The sequence below is a fragment of the Hypanus sabinus genome, chromosome 9 (assembly GCF_030144855.1).
Source record: "Hypanus sabinus isolate sHypSab1 chromosome 9, sHypSab1.hap1, whole genome shotgun sequence".
Taxonomy (NCBI): domain Eukaryota; kingdom Metazoa; phylum Chordata; class Chondrichthyes; order Myliobatiformes; family Dasyatidae; genus Hypanus; species Hypanus sabinus.
Window position 1 is genome coordinate 39,719,364 of NC_082714.1, and position 21,532 is coordinate 39,740,895.

The following is a 21,532-nucleotide window of genomic DNA, read 5'->3' on the forward strand; positions in this document are numbered from 1 at the left end:
TTCCTCTGGTATTGCAAGTGGTCTGTTGATGGTAGTTGCTTAGTGAAACAGTTCTGGTTCACCTGGTTTCTTTTAGTTGTATAGCTTGGCTCAGTATAGCTTTCCTCATTCAGAACTTGTGCACATAATTGGGGTTAGCAAAACATGGCTGAGTGTTTGGGCCCTGTCCATATTTCAGTGATTAAATGGACATTAGAAATTGTGCATCTCTGTTCAAATGTCATTGTTCCAGTTATTTTTTTTTGGCTATCTGATTGCTGTAGCTGTTTAGAAACGTAGAAAACCTACAGCGCAATAAAGGTCCTTCGGCCCACAAAGCTGTGCTGACATGTCCTTACCTTAGAAATTACCGAGTTTTACCCATAGTCCTCTACTTTTCTAAGCTCCATGTACCTATCCAGGAGGCTCTTAAAAGACCCTATCATATCTGCCTCTACCACAGTTGCTGGCAGGCCTATTCCATGCACTCACCACTCTTTTTTTAAAAAAAGCAACTTCTTACCCTGACATCTCCTCTGTACCTACTTCCAAGCATCTTAAAACTGTGCCCTCTTGTGCTAGCCATTTCAGGCTTGAGAAAAAGCCTCTGACTATCCACATAATAAGTGCCTCTCATCTTATACACCTCTATCAGGTCACCTCTCATCCTCTGTCGCTCCAAGGAGAAAAGGCTGAGTTCACTCACCCTATTCTCATAAGGCATACCCCCCAATCCAGGCAACATCTTTGAAAATCTCCTCTGCACCCTTTCTGTGGTTTCCACATTCTTCCTGTAGTGAGGCAACCAAAACTGAGCACAGTACTCCAAATGACCAGGGTCCTATATAACTGCAACATTATAACTCTCAGCTCCTAAACGCAATCCCATGGTTAACGAAGACCAATGCACCGTATGTCTTTTTACCACAGGGTAATCCTGAGTGGCAGCTTTGAGTGTCCTGTGGACTCGGACCCCAAGATCCCTCTGATCCTCCACACTACCAAGAGTCTTGCCATTAATGCTATATTCTGCCATCATTTTTGATCTACCAAAATGAATCACCTCACACTTATCTGGGTTGAACTCCATTTGCCACTTCTCAGCCCAGTTTTGCATCCTATCAATGTCCCACTGTAACCTCTGACAGTCCTCCACACTATCCACAACACCCCCAACCTTTCCGTCATCAGCAAATTTACTAACCCATCCCTCCACTTCCTCATCCAGGTCATTTATAGAATTCACGAAGGGTAGGGGTCCCAGAACAGATCCCTGAGGCACACCACTGGTCACTGGCCTCCATGCAGAATATGACCCGTCTGCAACCACTGTTTGCCTTCTGTGGGCAAGCCAATTCTGGATCCACAAAGCATTGTTCCCTTGGATCCCATGCCTCCTTACTTTCTTAATAAGCCTTGCTTGGGGTACCTTGTCAAATACCTTGCTGAAATCCATATACACTACATCTACTGCTCTACCTCTATCAATGTATTTTATCACATTCTCAGATTTCAATCAGGCTCCTAAGGCACAACCTGCCTTTGACAAAGCCATACTGACTATTCCTAATCATATTATGCCTCTCCAAATTTTCATAAATCCTGCCTCTCAGAATCTTTTCCATCAACTTACCAGCCACTTAAGAGTGACTGGTCTATAATTTCCTGGGCTATCTCTACTCCCTTTCTTGAATAAGGGAACAACATCTGCAACCCTCCAATCCTCTGGAACCTCTCCTGTCCCCATTGATGAGGCAAAGATCATTGCCAGAGGCTCAGCAATGACCTCCTTCGCCTCTACAGTAGCCTGGAATACATCTTGTCCGGCCCTGGTGACCTATCCAACTTCAAGTTTCAAGTTTGAATATTACTGTAACAGAATGAGCACATTTCTTTCAAGGCTTCAAACCTAAGATATTACTTCTGGCAAGTCTTGAATTTGAGGGGAAAAGGTCTAGCAGCTTTTCTGGTCCCCAGTATTCCACAGTACTTCACAGGCAGCAAAGTACTTTTGAAGTAGAGTTGCCATTGTTGGAAATTCAGCAGCTAATTTGCATACAGTAAGCTCCTACAAATAAATATGAAGATAGACTGATTTTAGTCAGGTTGATAGAAGGCCAGGATTCCTTGGCTGTCTGCCAAAGAATCATGAAATATTTTACATCCACTAGAGACAGCTGCTCAGAGACTGGGTAAATACAAGATTTATTTATTATACAACTGTTGTTAAGCTAAGAACAGAACTATTTTGATGTGGGGTTGTTGTTCATACAGGCAAATGTCATTTGATGGCTAAGTATTATTGCATTCAGTACGTGTTAGCAGTGAACAATATTTGTTTCTGGTTTAATAATAATTAACGCATCCTGGTCTAGTTTCAGAACAGCCTCTTAATTACACTGAGCATAGTTCTTAGATAATTCATTTAAATGTTGAGATTCAGGATGTTAGCTTTGTTATTTTGTTTAGTAACAGAAACTTGCATGTGCTATAGTATGTAACTAGAAAAACTTTCTTTATTTACTCCTTTGACATAAAAACATCATCAAGTCATTTGTTTAAAATGGTATCAATCCAAAAGAGACATTTGAGATGGTGCATAAAACATTGGTTGAAGTGGTGAATTTTTAATAAGGATCCTAAAGATGGTATAGATTATACAAATCTTGTGCAATTACTAGATATGTTTTGGTTTGTTAACTCTGTTGGCAAAGTAAATTATTAGTTTACAATTTAGAAGGTTCTTGGCAAATTGTACAATGTCTCTGGAACATTAAAATTTAGGATAATGATGTAATCTAAAATCATTAAGTATGAATTGATTCACTCACACAAAATGCTGGAGGAACTCAGCAGGTCAGGCAGCATCTACGGAAATCGATAAACAGTCGATGTTTCGAACTAAAACTATTCAGGCTGGAAAAGGAGGCAAGATGCTGGAATAAAAAGGTTGGGGGTGGGTGAGGAGGATTAGCTAAAAGGTGATAGGTGAGGGCAGGTGAAGTTAAAAGTTGGAAGCTGATAAATGGAAAAGACGAAGGCTGGAGAAGAAAGAATCTGATACAAGAGGAGAGTGGACTGTGGGAGAAAGGGAAGGAAGAGGGGCATTGGGGGTAGGTGATAGGCAGGTTGAGGAGAAGATGTAAGCTGCCAGAGTGGGGAATGGAAGTGGGGGAGAGAAAAAAATACCGGAAGGAGAAATCAATGTTTGTGCCATCAAGTTTGGGGATACTTGGACGGTATACAAGGTGTTGCTCCTCCACCCTGAGAGTGTTGGCGAAAGAGGAGGCAGTGAATGGACATGTCGGAATGGAGATGTTAATTAAAATGGTTGGCCACCAGGAAATTCCACCTTCAGCAGGTGGAACAGAGGTGCTCAACAAAGCAGTCCCCAAATTTACATCTGGTCTCACCAATGTAGAGGAGGCTGCATTGGGAAAACCAAATACAATAGACGACCCTAACAGATTCAAAGATGAAATGTCTCACCTTTAAGGACTGTTTGAGGCCCTGTAAGAAGATGAGGAGGTGAATAGGCAGGTGTAGTATTTCTGTTGCCTGGCAGTAGATTAGTGGGGGGTGATGAACAGGCAAGTGAATTGCAAAAGGACTGATCCCTGCAGAAAGTGGGGAGTGAGGGGTGGGGGGGGGGATATAAGATGTGGTTGGATCGAGTTGAAGGTGGGTGAAATTGTGGAAGATGAGGTGTTGGATACAGATGCTCATGGGGTGGTAGATAAGGATAAGAGGAACTCTATCCCTGTTAAGGTAGCAGGAAGATGGGGTGAATGCAGATGTTCAGGAAATGGAGGAGATGCGGTTGAAGACAGTATCAATGGTGGAGGACAGCAAAACTCTATTCTTTGGAAAAAGAGGACATCTCTGATGTCCTGGAAAGGAAAGCCTCATCCTGAGAACAGGTGTGGCAGAGATTAAGAAGCTGAGAAAAGGGAATAGTATATTTACATTTTACAGTGGACAGGGTGAGGAGTTGGTTGTGGGAATCATTAGGTTGATAAAAAGATATTGGTAGGCAGTTTGTCTCCAGAAATGGAGAAAGAGTGATTGAGAAAGGGAAGAGAGGTGTCAGAAATGGACCAAGTGAATGTAAGGGCATGGTGGAAGTTGGAGGCAAAGTTGATGAAATTGATGAGCTCAGCATGGGGGTAGTCATCAATGAATTGATGATCATTTTTGAGATTTGTTTTGTTCTGTTTGAAAATGATTAAATCATCATTATTTTGATTTTTACAGATATGAAATTTCTTTTCATCCCCTGTAGATTTCGTGTATGTAGTCTTTCCAATGTATATTTTTTCCATCTCAAAGGTGGAGGTTTTTTTAAACAGTGAATTGCTTAATACGTTGCTATTGACCTGCTTTGCTTGATCTCCTAAACTGATAACAAATGGGGGAATTCAGTACAGTTATTGCTGCAATTGTTACTTGCTGTCAGTATGGAAACAATCTCGTCTTTTCTGGAAGATTACTTTTCAATCCAGTTTTCCAGAGCATCATCATATTCCAGTCCTCTAATTTGTGTGTTCTTGAATATTTGTTTTGATGTATGATTTCACATTTGATTAGCACTAGGTTTCATTTTGCTGATTTGAATGGTGTTAAATAGCAAGATCACTGCAAGAGTTGTTACACAATAATTAAGAACTTAAACATCTGAAAAGAACAGTTGCTTGCCCTTAAAGATTTGTGCCCATTAAACAGATGATACTAAGGAGCTTTAATGTGATCTGAGTACATTGCCATTTCATGTAAATGCTGCATGCTTTTTGGAGTGATAGACATCAGTCTTTTAAACTATGTGAATCCAAATGTGACAATATGACTTTGACTTGGCCAAGCAAGCTATACATAATGCAAAAGAATTCCCTGAAATCATTCTGAACATGTTCCACAGTGGTTCAGTGAGCTTTTTTGCACTATGTGCTATGATACCGAAACAGGAGACAAGAAAACAAAGTTTAATGTTGTTGAATTAGCTAATTTTAACTGCTGCAGCAGCTGAGTACAGCAGGAAACTGCAGGCAAGCTTGAATAACGGGGAAAAATCATCGAGGGTTCCCTTCCAAATTGCTGTTCGAGTTCCTGTGGGAAATGCCATTGTGTGGCCATTATATGGTAACAGATGTGAGCTGGGTAATGAACCTGTTTGTGCTTAACTATCTTAACTGTGTAGGCTGGCACATGAAGACCAGCACTCAACACCCACAGAATAGCACAATAATTGCTGCCTTGCAAATAGGTAGTGAACAGAATTGAATTACGGTGAAGAAAAGCAAACACAAAGTTTGGTAATGTGGGATTGAGATTCTATTTGTATTCATTTATTAGACTTGAATGTGGAAATGCAATAAGGAGCTCTACAGAAGCATTACAATTTTAACGAAAGTTCTTGAGAATCTATTTCTGTAGGCATGCATTAAGTATTTAGCTTATACTTGCGGAAAAGTGGATTGTAGTCACCCTATTTTAGCCAGTCTTTGGGTCATAGGCCTGTTTACATTGGAGACAAAAAAAACTGTAAAAGCAAACAAATGGCCATCCTGATATTTGAATAAATCATTAAAATAAAGTAGTTACAGTATTTAAGAAATAGGCTACTCTTTCAGTTCATTAGTAGTGTATAAAACAAATGATTAAGGTAGGGCAGTCATTTACCTTCCCTCAGGATATAAACTTTCAATCTACTGCCAGAGAATTGCTTCTCCCTGCCCCGCCCCATCTCCTGTCCTGGGAGCACCTCAAATTATTCTAATAATTTGTAGGTGGCACAATAGCATAGTGGGCAGAACAGTAGCATAGTGGTTAGCAGTGTCATTTTGCATTGCCAGCGATGACTGATTCCTGCTACTGTCTCCAAGGAATTTGTACGTTCTCTCTGTGACTGTGTGGGTTTTCTCTGGGTGCTCCAAGTATCTCCCACATTCCAGGCATACAGTTAAGGTTGGTGAGTGGAGGGGCTATGTTGGTGTCACAAATATAGCAACACCCGTGGGTTGCCCCAACCACTGTCTTCAGTACTGTGCTGGTTACTGGTGCAAAACAATGTATTTCACTGTATGCTTTGATTTGCATGTGACAAATCTTGATCTTAGAATAAAGAGGATGAGTTAAAGGTGAAAAATGTCTAAATTCAACCTCTTTCATCTCAATTTTTATCTTAATTTAGAAATATATTTCCACCAATATTTTTATGTAACTGTTTTGGAGCTGACAATGGTCTTTATTGTTTAACTGAAGTAGAATGATCTTCCACCACTAGGGTTTGCTCAGTCACTACTTTGAAGCAGTGTTATTGTTACTGTGCCTCCTAGCAGGTGTAGTTTTGTATGTTGCTTCCACAAGACATTCTCTGCATTCTTTTCTGTTCCTTTTTTAAAATAAACTTTACTGAATCAGTCTTCAAATAGTATATTCAGAATTTAAGAAGTGAAGAGCTGAACTTAAGGATAGGCAAATAAAAACAAATAGCTAGTGTATTGTTAAGGTTTCTGTCTTGAGGTGTGATCCAAAAATTGAAAATTTTCAAAATGGATTCCCTAATCTTTAATAAAAGAATGTATTCCAAACTTTTGTTTACAAATTTTTTAAAAATTTCAGTTTCAACATAGTTGTTTGTTATCATAATTTAATTAACAATTGTTGGTTGGCAATCACTATTCACCTTCAATCAAAAACAACTAATAAATAAGTTTCATGACCTTGCCCTCAATATCTCTTTGTGCAATTAGATCCTCAATTTCCTTATTTGAAGAAACCAGTCAGTTCAGATTGGCAACAATATCTTATCCACAATCTCCATATGCACAGATGCACCACAAGGCTGTGTGCTTAGCCCCCCCATTCTACTTGCTTTACATTTATGACTTTTTGGCTAAGCACAGCTCCAATGCTATATTCAAGTTTGCTGACGGCACCCCTATTGTAGACCAAGTCAAAGATGGTGACGAATCAGCATATAGTAGGAGGGAGTTTGAAAATCTGGCTGAGTGGTGCTGTAACAACATCTTACTCAATGTTAGCAAGACCAAGGAGTTGATTGTTGACTTCAAAAGGAGGAAACTGGGGGCCCATGAGCCAGTTGTTGTTGGGGGATCAGATCTGGAAAGGGTCAGCAATTCCATAGTTATCATTTCAGAGGACTTGTCATAGGCCCAGCATATAAGTGTAATTATGAAGAAAGCATGGCAGCACCTCTATTTCCTTAGGAGTTTGTGGAGATTCCACATAACATCCATAAATTTGACTAACTTCCATAGGTGTGTAGTGGAGAGTGAATTGACTGGCTGCATCACAGCCTGTTATGGAAGTAACAATGTGCTTGAACAAAAAATCCTGTTGTAAAAAAAAAAGTAGTAGATATGGCCCAGTCTATCATGGGTAAAGTCCTCCCCACCATTGAGCACATCTACATGGAGCATTGGCACAGGAAAGCAGCATCCACCATTGGGGACCCTCACCACCCAGATCATGCTTTCTTCATGCTGCTGCCATCAATAAGAAGTGCAGGAGCCTCAGAACTCACACCACCAAGTTTAGGAGAAGTATTACCCCTAAACCTTCGGACTCTTGAACCAGAGGGAACAATTTCACTTGACCTGTCATTGAACTGTTGCCACAACCTATGGACTCACTTTCAAGGACTCCTGTTTCTGATGCTTGTTGCTTTTTCTTGCTATTATTTCTTTTCCTCTCTTTGTATTTGCACAGTGATTGTCTGTCCTGCTGGTGCAATCTTTCATTTATTTTATTATAAATTTTCGATTTATTGAATATGCCCACAAGTAAATGAAATCAGGGTTGTATGTGGTGATGTATGTGTACTTCAACAATTTACTTTGAACAACTATTCGCGAGTCCTCTTGTCTTTTACTTAGCCACCAACATAGTTGCGCTCTTCATCTCTTATATACGGCGTGTGCTTCAGGTTTGATAAGCCTTTTATATGGATTTTTATCCAAAGTTTTCTGGAAGGCCACATACACCATATTGACTGCATTGCAGCCAGCAACGCTATCCATTAGCCATTAAAAAATTGATTAAACATAATTAGCCCTTAACAGACTTGTGCTGACTGTGCTTAACTATTTTCTTCCAGATGACTATTAATCTTTCCTTAGATAAGTGTTTGCAAACAATTAAAATGCAGTTGGCATATTTGTCCTTAGTCCCTCTCTGAATGTGGGTAATGTTGTCAAAAATATAATCAGAAAGTTCTGAAAGCATTCAACAGGTCAAGGAGTTTATTTATAAAGAGGAACATATTAATGCTTTGGATCAAAGATTTAATCAGAACTAGAAAGGTGCAACACCTACAACACACAAACACAAAATGCTGGAAGAACGAGCAGACCAGGCAGCATCTATGGAAAAGAGTACAATCGACATTTTGGCAACTGTACTCTTTTCCATAGATGCTGCCTGGGCTGCTGAATTCCTTCAGCATTTTGTGTATGTTGCTTGGATTTCCAGCAGCTGCAGATTTTGTTGTTAGTGGTAAGAAAGTGCAAACAAGTCTTGAGTTGCAAGGAAGATCGAATGAGGTGTGATAGGACAGAGGGAATATCTATAATAGGATGAAGGCAGGGTTGGCAGAGAAATTGTTTGTGGAGATTATCTATTCATTGGGTTAATGGGTGTCATTAGAAAGTGGAACATAAGTAGGAATGAAGAGATTTCTAAATGCAGGCGGTCTCTTAACTCAAAAACCCTGGCCAGGGCTCTCCCCCTTGATAGCCACCTGACTTCAGTATGTAAGAGAAGGCGTTTGTGCTCTGCATCCATTTCCTTGCAAAGCTGCTCAAACAGATGTGAGTTGAAGGCTTTTGCTTTGATGTGATTGATAACGTCAACAACGTCACTCAATACGCTGTTAAGGTCAGGTGACATTTTTTGGCTAGCCAGCAATTCCCTGTGTATGACACTGTGTGGACTGGCATTCAGGAGCAACCACTTTGACTCGGGTAGTGATCATTCAAAGACTTGAAAGGTTCTGCCCCAGTTGTGTTAGGTGGCAGTGCACACAACATATCCTCGTGCACATCGTCTTGAAATATATATCGCACATAAACCAGCAGTATTGCCTTGTTGTCAACATCGGTAGACTTGTCGTCTTGAATAGCATACCATGGTGACTTGTTAAGCCGTTCCAACAGCTGTACCTGGATGTCCTCCACTATGTTGTTGATTCTGCTTGAAACTGTGGTAGTTGAAAGAGAAGCCTCTGCCATCTTATTAGCTGCAGCTTCTCCCAACAGTTCATGGCACATGTGCTTGGCAGCAGGCAGAATCAATTCTTCACCAACAGTGAGAGGCTTCTTAGCCTTAGCCTTAGTATGATGCTTTCAGAGCAGCAGCATTTGTGGAAGTGGTGGCTCTCAGCACGCACTTCTGTCCCGCTTGCTCATGTTTCTTCCGCTCAAAAAAACTCAACAGGTTTGTCTTTGAGTGCAGGGTGCTTGGACTCAAGGTGCCAAAGCAGTTTTGAGGGTTTCATTGCCTCATTATGACAGCTTGTCTCCACATATCGCGTACAGGGGGCTTGGAGTGTGCAAGTCACCGGTTGCATTAAAGCCATATTTTTTGTACGACTCGTTGTATTTTCTGATGAAGGAAAATTTTTTTTTTGCAGTCTCGGCCTCAGCTGTCTCTGCGTTATCATGATCATTAGGCCTTTTATGTCCCCTACCACCTCTTCCAAAGAAACTCTCAAGCAGCATTTGTTTCTTACTCATCGAGTAGTTGTAGGTTAATGACCGACGAATGATCTCGTGAACGTTCAAGTTCAACAGTGGGTGTGACAGGGAATGAGGAAAGGTGCCGCTGACTCATATCGTTTCATATCGCCAAATCATATCGTTTCCTCATGGCCCGGTAGCACATGCTTTGCAGTCCGGTGGTTGGGGGCCACTGGTCTAACCCCATCATCTCTGGTGAACCTCTGTGCCGCCTCGAAAGCTAGTATATCCTTCCTCAAGTAAGGAAATCAGAACTGCACGCAGTACTCCAGGTGCAGCTTCACCAGTACCCTATATAGTTGCAGCATAGCCTTTCCGCTCTTAAATTCAATCCCTCTAGCAACGAAGGCCAACATCCCATTTGCTTTCCTTTATAGCCTGCTGTACCTGCAAACCAACCTTTTGTGATTCATGCGCAAGCATTCCCAAGTCCTTCTGCACAGCAGCTTGCCACAGTCTTTTACTATTTAAATAATAATTTGATCTTCCATTTTTTATTCTAAAGTGGATGACCTCGCATTTACCAACATTTGTATTCCATCTGCCAGACCCTTGCCCACTCACTTAACCTATCTGTATCTCTCTGCAGACTCTCTGTATCTCCTACACAATTTACTTTTCCACTTAATTTAGTATCATCAACAAACTTAGATACACTACATTCAGTCCCTTCCTCCAGATTGTTAATGTATGTCATGAGCAGTTGCAAGTCCAGCACCGACCCCTGCAACACACCACTCACCACTGATTGCCAACCAGAGTAACACCCATGTATCCCAACTCTCTGCTTTCTATTAGTTAACCAATCTTTTATCCATGCTAACACATGAACACCACCTCTGTGCATCCTTATGGACAAGTCTTTTATGTGGCACCTTATCGAACTCCTTCTAGAAATCCAAGTAAGTAACATGCATCTGTTCCCCTCTGTCCACTGTGCTTGTTATATCTTCAAAGAACTCCAGTAAGTTTGTCAAAAAGGACCTGCCTTTGCTGAATCCATACTTCATTTGCCTGTTGGATCTATTTCTTTCCAAATGCTTCGCTATTTCTTCTTTAATGATAGCTTCAAGCATTTTCCCCAACTACAGATGTTAAACAAATTGGTCTGTATTTACCTGCCTTTTGCCTATATTCTTTGAACAGTGGCATGACATTTGCCATCTTCCAATCCATAGGACCAGAGCCCAGAGAATTTTGGTAAATTATCACCTAAGTTTCTTCTGTAATGTCTGTCATTTCTTTCAGTACCTTGGTATTCACTCCATCAGGACCAGGGCACTTTTCTATCTTCAGGCCCACAAGTTTGCTCAGCACTACCTCATTAGTGATAGCTATTGTATAGAGGTCCTCACCTTCCATTGTATCCATAACATCTCTTTGGCTTGTTAGATGTGCCCTCCACTGTGAAGACTTGCACAAATTAAACATTCAAAGCCTCTGCCTTTTCCTCATTACCCAATATCAATTCCCCCTTCTCATGCTCCAAGGGACCTAACATTCACTTTAGCCACCCTTTTTCACCATATAATTATAAAAAAAACTTATGTTATCCGCTTTTATATTTTGTCCTAGTTTATTTTCATCACCTAAATTCTCTTTCTTTATTACTTGCTTTGTGTTTCTTTTTCCACTTTTTAAAGTCTTCACAGTTTTCCAGTTTCTCACTATTCTTGGTGACTTCGTACACACCATCTTTTAGTTTGGTGCCTTCTTTTATTTCCTTAGTTGTCCAAGGCTGTCTCTCTCCGCCCTTACTGTCCTTGCTTTTAACTGGAATATACTTTTGTTGAGCACCGTGTGAAAAATCTCTTTGAAAGTCTTCTACTGTTCCTTAACAGTCCATCTTGCCTATGTTCCCAAGCTACACTAGTACTAGTATTTGCTACACCGGAGCAAATAGTTTTCACCACATTGCGTCCAGATATAATCATCTGGTATAACACCAGTAGAGAAGTGGTGAACTCACAGTCCCCTGGGAAGACAACATCAATGAAGCCCATGAGCACAAGTTAACCAAGTATGCAAAATTAAGATCAAAGGGTAGAAGGTCTCATTCTATCCATTCGAGTGCCATGGCTTTATTGCGTTCACTTTCCAGAAGTGGCTGCATGACCTTGGCTTTACTAGAAGAGAGATCAAGTCAACTAGCAGGGCTGTAGCAGAGGCAGGGTCATCATGGGTGTGGACTAAGTACGTCTGGAGGAGCAGATAGTTGGACAATGTATCCATCTTTTGTAAACTCTTCAGTAGCTGCGTAGATGCCTGAAGAGTAGACTATCTGTTGGATGGACGCAATCAACAACTCTGATAGAGGCAGATGCCAAGTTGTTAAGCTCATCAGTGGGAGGTGGCGCTTTAGCACAGCTGGCCCACCACCTTGAGGGAGTCTTGATCATAAGCGGGCCGAAGCTCCTGAAGACAGGTGGCAGATCAACTGATGATAGCACAGGACAGTTAACATCTTAGTCCACGTGTATTTTCAATTCTGTGTTCCCAAGCTACACTAGCCAAAACCTCCCTCATCCCAATGTAGTCTCCATTGTATGGTCATTATACACTTGTTTTCGAAAGAACTGGCTGGCTGGTGGCATAGTGGCATCAGCGCTGGACTTCAGAGCGAAGGTTCCCATGTTCAAATCCAGCCGTCTCCTTTGCATGCTTTCCATCTGTGCTGGGTTAAACATTGAGTTAGCAACTCGGTCTGATAAAAATAAAGAAAGCCTGCTTAATAAAAAAAAATGCCGTCAACAACGGTATCCTGATGACTCCACTCAGAGTTAAGGGCTTTCTTCTTCTTTCAAGCGAACTATTGCACCCTCCATTTGTATGAGAAACTCATTCATACTGTAATCACTTTTTCCAAGAGGATTCATGACTACAAGATCACTTATTTTACCTGTCTCATTGCGCAGGACCAGATTTAAGATAGCACGCTCCCTTGTTGGAACGTGGAAGCAATTGGACCTCTATCCAACTATTGATCAACTCCAATTTTACTTCAAGTCCCTAGGTCTTCAGGCCTCTCATGCATGATCTTAGCCCTTGACTTGAATTCCTAGTATGAATAAGGATCAAGTAAAATAGAACATTATAAAATTAATTTAGAGTTATTGTTCTTATCACACAGATGCTTCTAATTTCCTTCTAAATGAATACATTGCTAGCCAAAAAAGACTTTATTTTAAATTTAGGGTTTTTTTGGAATAATTAAAGTTAAAACATTTCATTTCAGGTTCCTGGTTATTATCATATGTCTGTCAGATTTGGAGTTTATATTTGATTCACTTTGTGGACAGTTTTGCTTTTTCCATCTAGTTTGGAAGAGTAGTATCAAAAATGGATGATGTGCTGATGACAGCACTATTGTAGGCTGAACCAACGATGGTAAGGAATCATTAGGGAGTTTGAAGATCTGGCTGAGTGATGTCATAACAACAACCTCAATGTTAGCAAGATGGAGCTGCTTATTAACTTCAGGAGGAGGAAACCAGAGGTCCATGAATCAGTCCTCATTAGAGAATCAGAGGTGGAGAGGGTCAGCAATTTTAATTATTAAATCCTGATTATGTCCTTGGTTCCACCCATGGCCAGCCATCCAGTTAGCTGCACCTTATTGACAAGAAGTTTGCTAGCCATAAAACAATAAATCCATGGGAACGGATAATGTCCCCACTAGTGGTGGAAAAATTTCAGGCCAATATTTACAATCCTATCCCTCTCTCTGGAAGGAGGAAGACATGCCAGGGACTTCACAGATGCTGTAATTGTGACTGTCTTCAACAAAGAAGACAAATCTGGTGGTGGTGGCTACAGAAAAGTCTCCTGCTATCTCCAATGGTGAAAGTTGATGCCAGCATCCTCCTGAGCTGCCTCCTCCCAATTGCTAATAAGCAACTCCCAAAATTGCAATATGTATTTCGGGTATCTAGAGGGACCACACATTAATTACATAAGAATGCATCAAATGCTATGGATCTTTTTGATAAAAACCTTTGTCTTTGGAAAGCCATTGCTGAGTATCCTTCATTAATCTCAGTATAATGTTTAATATCACCAGCATATGTCGTGACATTTGTTGTTTTATGGCAACAGTACATTGCAATATAGTCGGCCCACCTTATCTGCGAGGCATTGGTTCTGGGACCCTTCGCGGATACCAAAATTCACAGGTGCTCCAGTCCCTTATTCAACCTGTCTCAATGCGTTGGACCTTAGGACCTGGCGGCAGAGATCTGAATCCGCAGTGTTCCTGTTCACAAAAATAATCACTATCATGATTGAAAATAAAGTGGAAATAATAAAGTTATCGGAAAGAGGAAAAACGCCATCAGTCATGGAAAAGCATTAGGCTACGTCGGTCAACGATCAGAACAATTTTAAAGTATAAAGTGAGAAAGGCCCTGCCCCGATGAAAGCTATAATTATTATTAAGCAATGCAGTGGTTTAATTATTGGGTTTTGGTTTTTTGATCCTCCACATCAACCCAGCATAGTGGAGAGTGTACTCGGGCCTGGTCTATCACTGGATCGAACTCAGGAATTTCCGTTCCTGAGCCCGGCACTGAAAGATACGTTCTTAAATGTTTTATATGCATAGAAAGGTAAAATATATACTATATACTAAGACAAATGTTTGACTAACTGATGCTAAGTTATACTGGATGTACCTGTTCCGACTTACTTAGTAAGATAACTTAACGAATTTTTTCGATCCCGATCCACGATAACCCACACACATCCTCCCGTATACTTTAAATTATCTCTAGATTACTTATAATACCTAGTACAATGTAAATGCTATGTAAAATAGTTTTTATACTGCATTGTTTAGGGAATAATGACAAGCAAAAAAAAGTCTGTACATGCTCGAACAAGTGCTGGAAGAGCACTTCCAGGTTTTCGTGATTCGCGGTTGGTTGAATTCGCACATGCGGAATTCGCGGATAAGGAGGGCGGACTGTACGTAGTAATAAAACTACAAATTAGAGTAAGTAATATTTATTAAAAAAACAAATTTGTGCTACAAGAAAGGAGGAAAAAATACCAAGAAACTGTTCATGGGTTCATTGTCCATGCAAAAATCTGATAGTGGAGGGGAAGAAATTTTGTTCACAGGAGATTTATCTCCTCTTAATCTATTTCATGGTAATATGATGCCGTGTTATTAACTAACAGGCCCACTCAAACTCAGCATTACTGCAGACTGGTGTGAAGCAAGTTGTACTTTGGGTCAGAACCCTACATCATTAATCATCCCTCTGCTTTCACAAATGCTGCTTGACACTGTGTTCTTCTAGCAGTTACTTACTTATTATTTTGCTCCAAATTTGAGCATCTGCAGTCTTTTATATTTCCAGTGGAAATCTGGCACTCTTCTTCCCAGAACCTGTCAAGGGCAGATCGATAAAGGATACTAAGGCTGAGAATTTCTTTTAAGTGAAACCTCTTAAAAACAAGTCAGAAAGATGTTGCTTAACTGTAGGCCAACAATTAGCTAATTATTCTATTTCTGTACTTCAAACTCCCTCTTTTTTAACTTCTGCATGAAAAAGCTAAAATTCTGAAAATTCAGCACTCTTTAGAACTGAGGTGTTCAGTTTTTATTATTATATCCTAAGCTCAACATTAGAGCTTGACTTCTGACTCACCAGCGAAATGACCATCAAATGAAATTAAATGTTGTAATCAGTAGATCATGAATTAATTTCACTGATGAGCTCGGTAATAAGAACCTTTGCTAAACCTTCAGAAGCAGCAAGTTCATACATTACAAGCCAGTACTGAAAATAATCTTGATGATGTTAGAATTTTGCTTAAGACGTGGGATTCAGTGTGTTTCTTGGACCACAGTATGGATCTTTAAAAGTTTTGCAATGACTGATTGAAAGTGAAGGTATTTGCATAACCTTTTACCGGTCATGATGAAAACAATATAAAGGGACACAAGCATTATACCATTGTACAATTTATTTAAAATTGAATAATTTACCTCCAGTAGACATCATACAAGTGTGTCGACAAATTGTTATTTGTGTCTTTGCTCATAACATTGCTAATTAATTTCTGTTCTTTATAATGTGTATATATACTAGTTAACAAAATAAACTAGTTTCTTGAGATTCATACAACCCCAGGAAAAAGGAATGCTGACTTGTAGAATAGAGTATAATTGTGTAAGGTATACTGTAAGTTAACTTTCCTTGGTTGATTGTTTTTAATCTTGTCCTCTCCTCTTTTAAAGGAAAGTTGCAGAAAGTGTCAGGTGTTGTGGAAAGACCATGCTGGACTGTCGTGCGATCAAGTAGTTGAGAAGGATGAAATCAAGTTCAGGACATCATTGTAAGTAACTGACTGTGTGCCTGGGAAAATGAGGTATTTTATTATTAGAGTAGTTATTTTTGAAGCAATAGAAATTAATCACTTCTGTTATGAAATGTAAATTTCTGTCATGAATATCCTGTAACATTTATTCAATTAGTTAGCATTCTCTGGAGGTAAGATTGCAAAGGGAGTAAAGATGCATATGAGGAAGGAAAGAAAGAAGCATTCAACCAGAGGAAGACTTGCAGAGAAGAGAAAGGAATAAGAAGATTTACTCAAAAATGACATTAAGACAGGTATACCAATGTGGCAGCGTGACGCAGTTTGCAGCGGCCACTCTGGAGTTGATATCTATTATTTGTTAAGCGGGGTGCCATGCGCAATCCTAATCTGATGAAAAACAGATGTGGGAGCACGGGGGAACATCTGGAAATCTCCAGGAAGGCCTTCTTTATTGCTGCTGCTGTTTTGAGGTCCGGGTCTCTGCTGAGAAGAACAGGCCCCCAGTCCTCGGGGTCGCTTTGCCAGTGGCCGTTGGCGGGTCGTCATAGAGCACTCGGCAGAGGATGGTGCTCAGAGAGGCTGTGCTGGAGAGGATGGTCGGAGGCTCGGAGATTCAACAGACTCCGAGTCCACGGCGGTCGGGACGCCTTCACTGTGTGCTGTATCTGTGAGGCTGAATCCGGCAGCGCCTTGGAAGTCCATAGCGGGGGAATTCCCTTCTGCCGCCTGCGTGGGATGACGTGTCTATCAGGACCCTGAGGACTTGTGGAAACTGTTTAGTGGTTTCTTTTGAACTTATAGTCTTTTAACATCTTTGGACTATTTTTTTTACTTTTCCCATGGTCTTTTTTTTTATCAATTATGGTATTGTCTGCACTGTTGTAACTATATATAACTATGTGGTTTTGTATAGGTCTTGTAGCTTTAGTTTTTGGTTTGTTGGGTGCTAGAGTTGGTCTCCTGACTAGGTTGTTTGTCTTGTTTGTCTGGTGGATTTGGAGCTCCTTTCTGGAGAACACGCTAAGATGGTAGCACGATATTTATACGCAGCAGCCTCCCCGGACTCTGGATTTGGGGGATTACCAAATGTTATGTGGATTTTCTGGTGTGGTCTGTTTTGTCATGTGTTTTTGTGATATCATTCTGGAGGAAAGTTGTCTCATTTTTTTTAAACTGCACTGCATTTGTGGTTTCTAAATGACAATAAACTGAAACTGAACTGAAGACTTGAGGGGAGGTGATAGGTGGATGGAGTTGAGGGGTGGGTACAGTTGAAATGAAAACCCAGTTCAGAATGTGTTTTCATAAATCCTTTGTTAGGTGTTTACAACTGGTGCGTTGACACAAAGTAGGTGGGAGGATATGTTGTCATATTTGAACTCTGCAACAGGAAATGCATTCACAGACAAAAGAAAATATGCAGATACTGGAAATCCAAGCAACACACAAAATACCAGAGAACTCAGCAGGCCAGGTAACATTTGTGGAAAGGAATACAGTTGACATTTTGGGTTGAGACCCTTCAGCAGGACTGGAGAAAAAAGACGCATTGTTTAGCCTACTTGGTTTCATGAGGTCATGCCCTTGAATAGGAAGAATCAAAAGGCAAACTAACATCTGATTGGAGAGAGACTGCAAATGTATGGATCTAGATTGTATACATAAAATGCAAGTTATACGTATACATTCAATAGCCACTTTATTAGGTTCACCTCTTTATTGCAAATATCTAATCAGTCAATGTGACAGCAACTCGGTGCGTAAAAGTATGCAAACATGATCAGGAGATTCAGTTTTTGTTCTGACCAAACATTAGAATGAAGAAGAAATGTGATCTAAGTGATTTCACTGTGGAATGATTGCTGTTGTTGGTGCCAGATGGGGTGGTTTGAGTATCTCACAAACTGCTTTACTGGGATTTTTATGCACAAGTCTCTGGAGTTTACAGGGAATGATATGAGAAACAAAAAACATCCAGTGAGCAACAGTTTTGTAGGTGAAAATGCTTTGTTAATGCGAGAGCTCAGAGGAGAATGGTTCAAGTTGACAGAAAGGTGATAGTAGCTCAAATAACCACACGTTGCAATAGTGGTATGAAGAAGAGCATTTCTGAACAAACAACATGTCAATCCTTGAAGTAGATGGGTGACAACAACAGAGAACCGTGAACATACACTCAGTGGCCACTTCATTAAGTACAGAACCTACCCAATGATATGGTCACTGAGTGTAGTTAAGAAGGCAAATTGTATATTAGTCTTTATTGCTACATTGAGTTTAAAAATGGGTACTCTTACATATATTTTGGTTATTGGTGACACACACAAAAATGCTGGAGGAATTCAGCAGGCCAGGCAGCATTTATGGAAAAGAATATAATCAATGTTTTGGGCTGAGACCCTTCATCAGGACTGGAGAGAAAAAGATGAGGAGTCAGAGTTAGAAGATGGGGGAAGGGAGGAAGAAACACAAGGTGATAGGTGAAACCGGGAGAGGGGGAGGAGTGAAGTAAAAAGCCGGGAAGTTGATCGGTGAAAGAGATACAGGGCTGGAGAAGGGAGAATCTGATAGGAGAGGTCAGAAGGCCATGAAAGAAAGAAAAGGGGGAGGAGCACCAGAGGGAGGTGATGGGCAGGTAAGGAGATAAGGTGAGATGGGGAATGATGAAGGGTTGGGGGGAGGGATCATCACCAGAAGTTCGAGAAAGATGTTCATGCCATCAGGTTGGAGGCTACCCAGAGGAAACATAAGGTGTTGCTCCTCCAACCTGAGTGTCGCCTCATCATGACAGTAGAGGAGGCCATGGACTGACATGTTGGAATGGGAAGTGGAAATAATATGGGTGGCCACTGGGAGATCCAGCTTTTTCTGGTGGATGGTGTGTAGGTGCTTGGCAAAGAGGTCTCCCCATCTACATCGTGTCTCATTGATATACAGGAGTCCACACTGGGAGCACCAAATACAGAAGGTGACCCCAGCAGACTCACAAGTGAAGTGTTGCCTCACCTGGAAGGACTGCTTAGGGCCCTGAATGAAAGTGAGGGAGGAAGTATGGGGGCAGGTGTAGCACTTATAAAGATTACAAAGGTAAGCGCCAGGAGGGATGAATGGACAAGGGAGTCACGTAGAGAGTGATCCCTGCAGAGAGCAGAAAGTGAGGGAGTGGGAAAGCTGCTTCATGGTGGTGGAAGTTATGGAGAATTATGTGCTGGAGGCAGAGGCTGGTGGGGTGGTAAGTGCAGACAGGGGGAACCTTATCTCTGTTGGGGAGGCGAGAGGATGGGGTGAGGGCAGACATGCACAAAATGGAAGCGTTGTGGGTAGCGTTGATGGTGGAGGAAGGGAAGCCCCTTTCTTTGAAGAAGGAGGATGTCTCCTTCATTCTGAAATGAAAAGCCTCATCCTGAGAGCAGATGCAGTGGAGACGAAGGAATTGAGAGAAGGGGATGATGTTTTTACAAGCAAGAGTGGGAAAAGGTATAATCCAGGTAGTTGTGAGAGTCAGTGGATTTGTAATAAACATCAGTAGATAAGTTGTCTTCAGAGATAGAGACAAAAAGATTGAGAAAGGGGAGGGAGGTGTCAGAAATGGAACAGGTAAATTTAAGGGCAGGGTAGAAGTTGGAGGCAACGTTGACGAAGTTGCTAAGTTCAGCATGGGTGCAGGAAGCAGCACCAATCCAGTCGTCAATGTAGCGTATGAAAAGATGGGAACACCACCAATGTAGTCTTGGAACATAGACTGTTCCATGTAGCCGACTAAATGGCATCAATTTCTCACTCTTCTGGTAATGCCGCCCTTCACCATTCCCTTTTCCTTCTCTCACCTTATCTCCTTACCTGCCATTACTTCCCTCTGGTGCTCCTCCCTCTTTTCTTCCACGGCTTTCTGTCCACTCCTATCAGATTCCCCCTTCTCTAGCCCAATATCTCTTCCATCAACTTCCCAGCTCTTTACTTCACCCCTCCCAGGTTTCACTCTTCCTCCCTTCTCCCCCACCTTCTAACTCTGTCTCCTCATCTTTTTTTCTCCAGTCCTGATGAAAGATCTCAGCCCAAAACATTGACTATACTCTTTTCCATGGATGTCGTCTGGCCTGCTGAGTTCCTGCAGCATTTTGTGTGTGTTGCTTGGATTTCTGCCTCTGCAAAATTTCTTTTGCTTGTGGTTAGTTATTGGTGAGGGCATTCATGGACACCAGCTATGGTTTTGGCTTCCTTATTTTAAAAAGTCTACATTAGCACTGAGGTTCATTAAGCTAATTCCTGGGTTTATAGGATTGTCCTATTATAAACAGATAGAAAATCTGATCTATTTTCTTTGGCATTCAAATGAGTGAGCGTGATCTCATTGAAACAAAAGAACCTAAGGGGGCATCAAAAGGTAGGTGTTGAGATGTTTTTACAAGTGAGAGAATATAAAACAAGGGACCTAGTTATAAGATGATAGTGTTGTCACTTAAAACTGAGGTGCCTTGAAGCCATATATTGAGGTCCATATAGTTAGGTTGGTGAAGTTCAGGAATTCTCTGCTGAACCATTTCCCAATGAGAACATTAGAGACATTTGGGGAGGAAGGCAATATTTTGAAAGGTTGGATAATTGAAGACTATGTAGAACTGGCTCAAAAGATTTGAGGACTGAGTCAGATCAGCTAGGCAAATAGCCATTCCTATTTTCTTTTGTAACCACATACTCTTGACGTTAAATAAGTTTACCATTACTGAGGTGTCAGCTATTCATATTCTTGGGAGGCTGTTGTTGACCAGAAATCGCTTGGACCAGCCAAATAAATACTGTATAAAAAAGCTGATCAGAGATTGAGAATCCTGGGGCAAATGACCTGCCTCCTGGCATCCCAAATCCTTTCCACCACTTAAACAATACAAACCAAGAGCATGAATGATCAACGTGACTGCATGAACACAGCTCCAGAGCTTAGTAAACTTGACTTTCTTCAGGAAGAAAGTAGCTTGCTCAACTGGTACACTAAATATTAAGTTTAGTTCCTTCTCTACAGTTTCATTCAAAGCCTTTGTCAAAAAGGCAACCTGAAGCTGTATTGTATAATACTGAGGAAGTGTTGTGGTATCAGAGATGCCTTTGTGATACGACCTTTGATAATGCATCATCTGGTGAATGTGAAACAACATTCACTTTAAACAGTGAATTAGTTTAAAGAACAAGAAGTGAATTTGTTTTAAGAACCATTATTCTGTAATCACAGTCACTAAAAGTGCATTACCAGGTCTTTTAATTTTCTGTTTGTCAGAAATTGCTGAGTGCAAATCCTGTGTTCCCTTCAGTGTATTGACGACCAGACTTCATTCAGTACTTTACTGACTTGGAAACACTTAAAACTGAGTAAGATTTGTTAAGTCATTGTAATATCCCAAATGAATATTCCATGGAGGAACAGCTTGCACACCACAGGCCAAATACCGAGTTGGAAACTAATGCTCCATATGGCT

General features: G+C 40.9%; 1 protein-coding gene across 8 annotated transcripts in view; it reads left to right on the plus strand.

Annotated features, from left to right (window-relative positions):
• Positions 1-21,532, plus strand: part of rnf216 (ring finger protein 216) — a 214,653-nt gene that overhangs the window by 132,945 nt on the left and 60,176 nt on the right. For 7 of the 8 annotated variants that reach the window (XR_009513929.1, XR_009513930.1, XR_009513931.1 and 4 more), the window contains exons 14-15: positions 14,569-14,724; positions 15,979-16,076. Coding sequence is in view for 3 of the 8 variants with exons in the window: in XM_059979517.1 (XP_059835500.1) it covers positions 14,569-14,724; positions 15,979-16,076 (254 nt within the window). In the remaining 5 variants the exon portion in view is untranslated. The remainder of the gene's footprint in view (positions 1-14,568; positions 14,725-15,978; positions 16,077-21,532) is intronic. The other variant, XM_059979518.1, reaches the window with a different exon arrangement.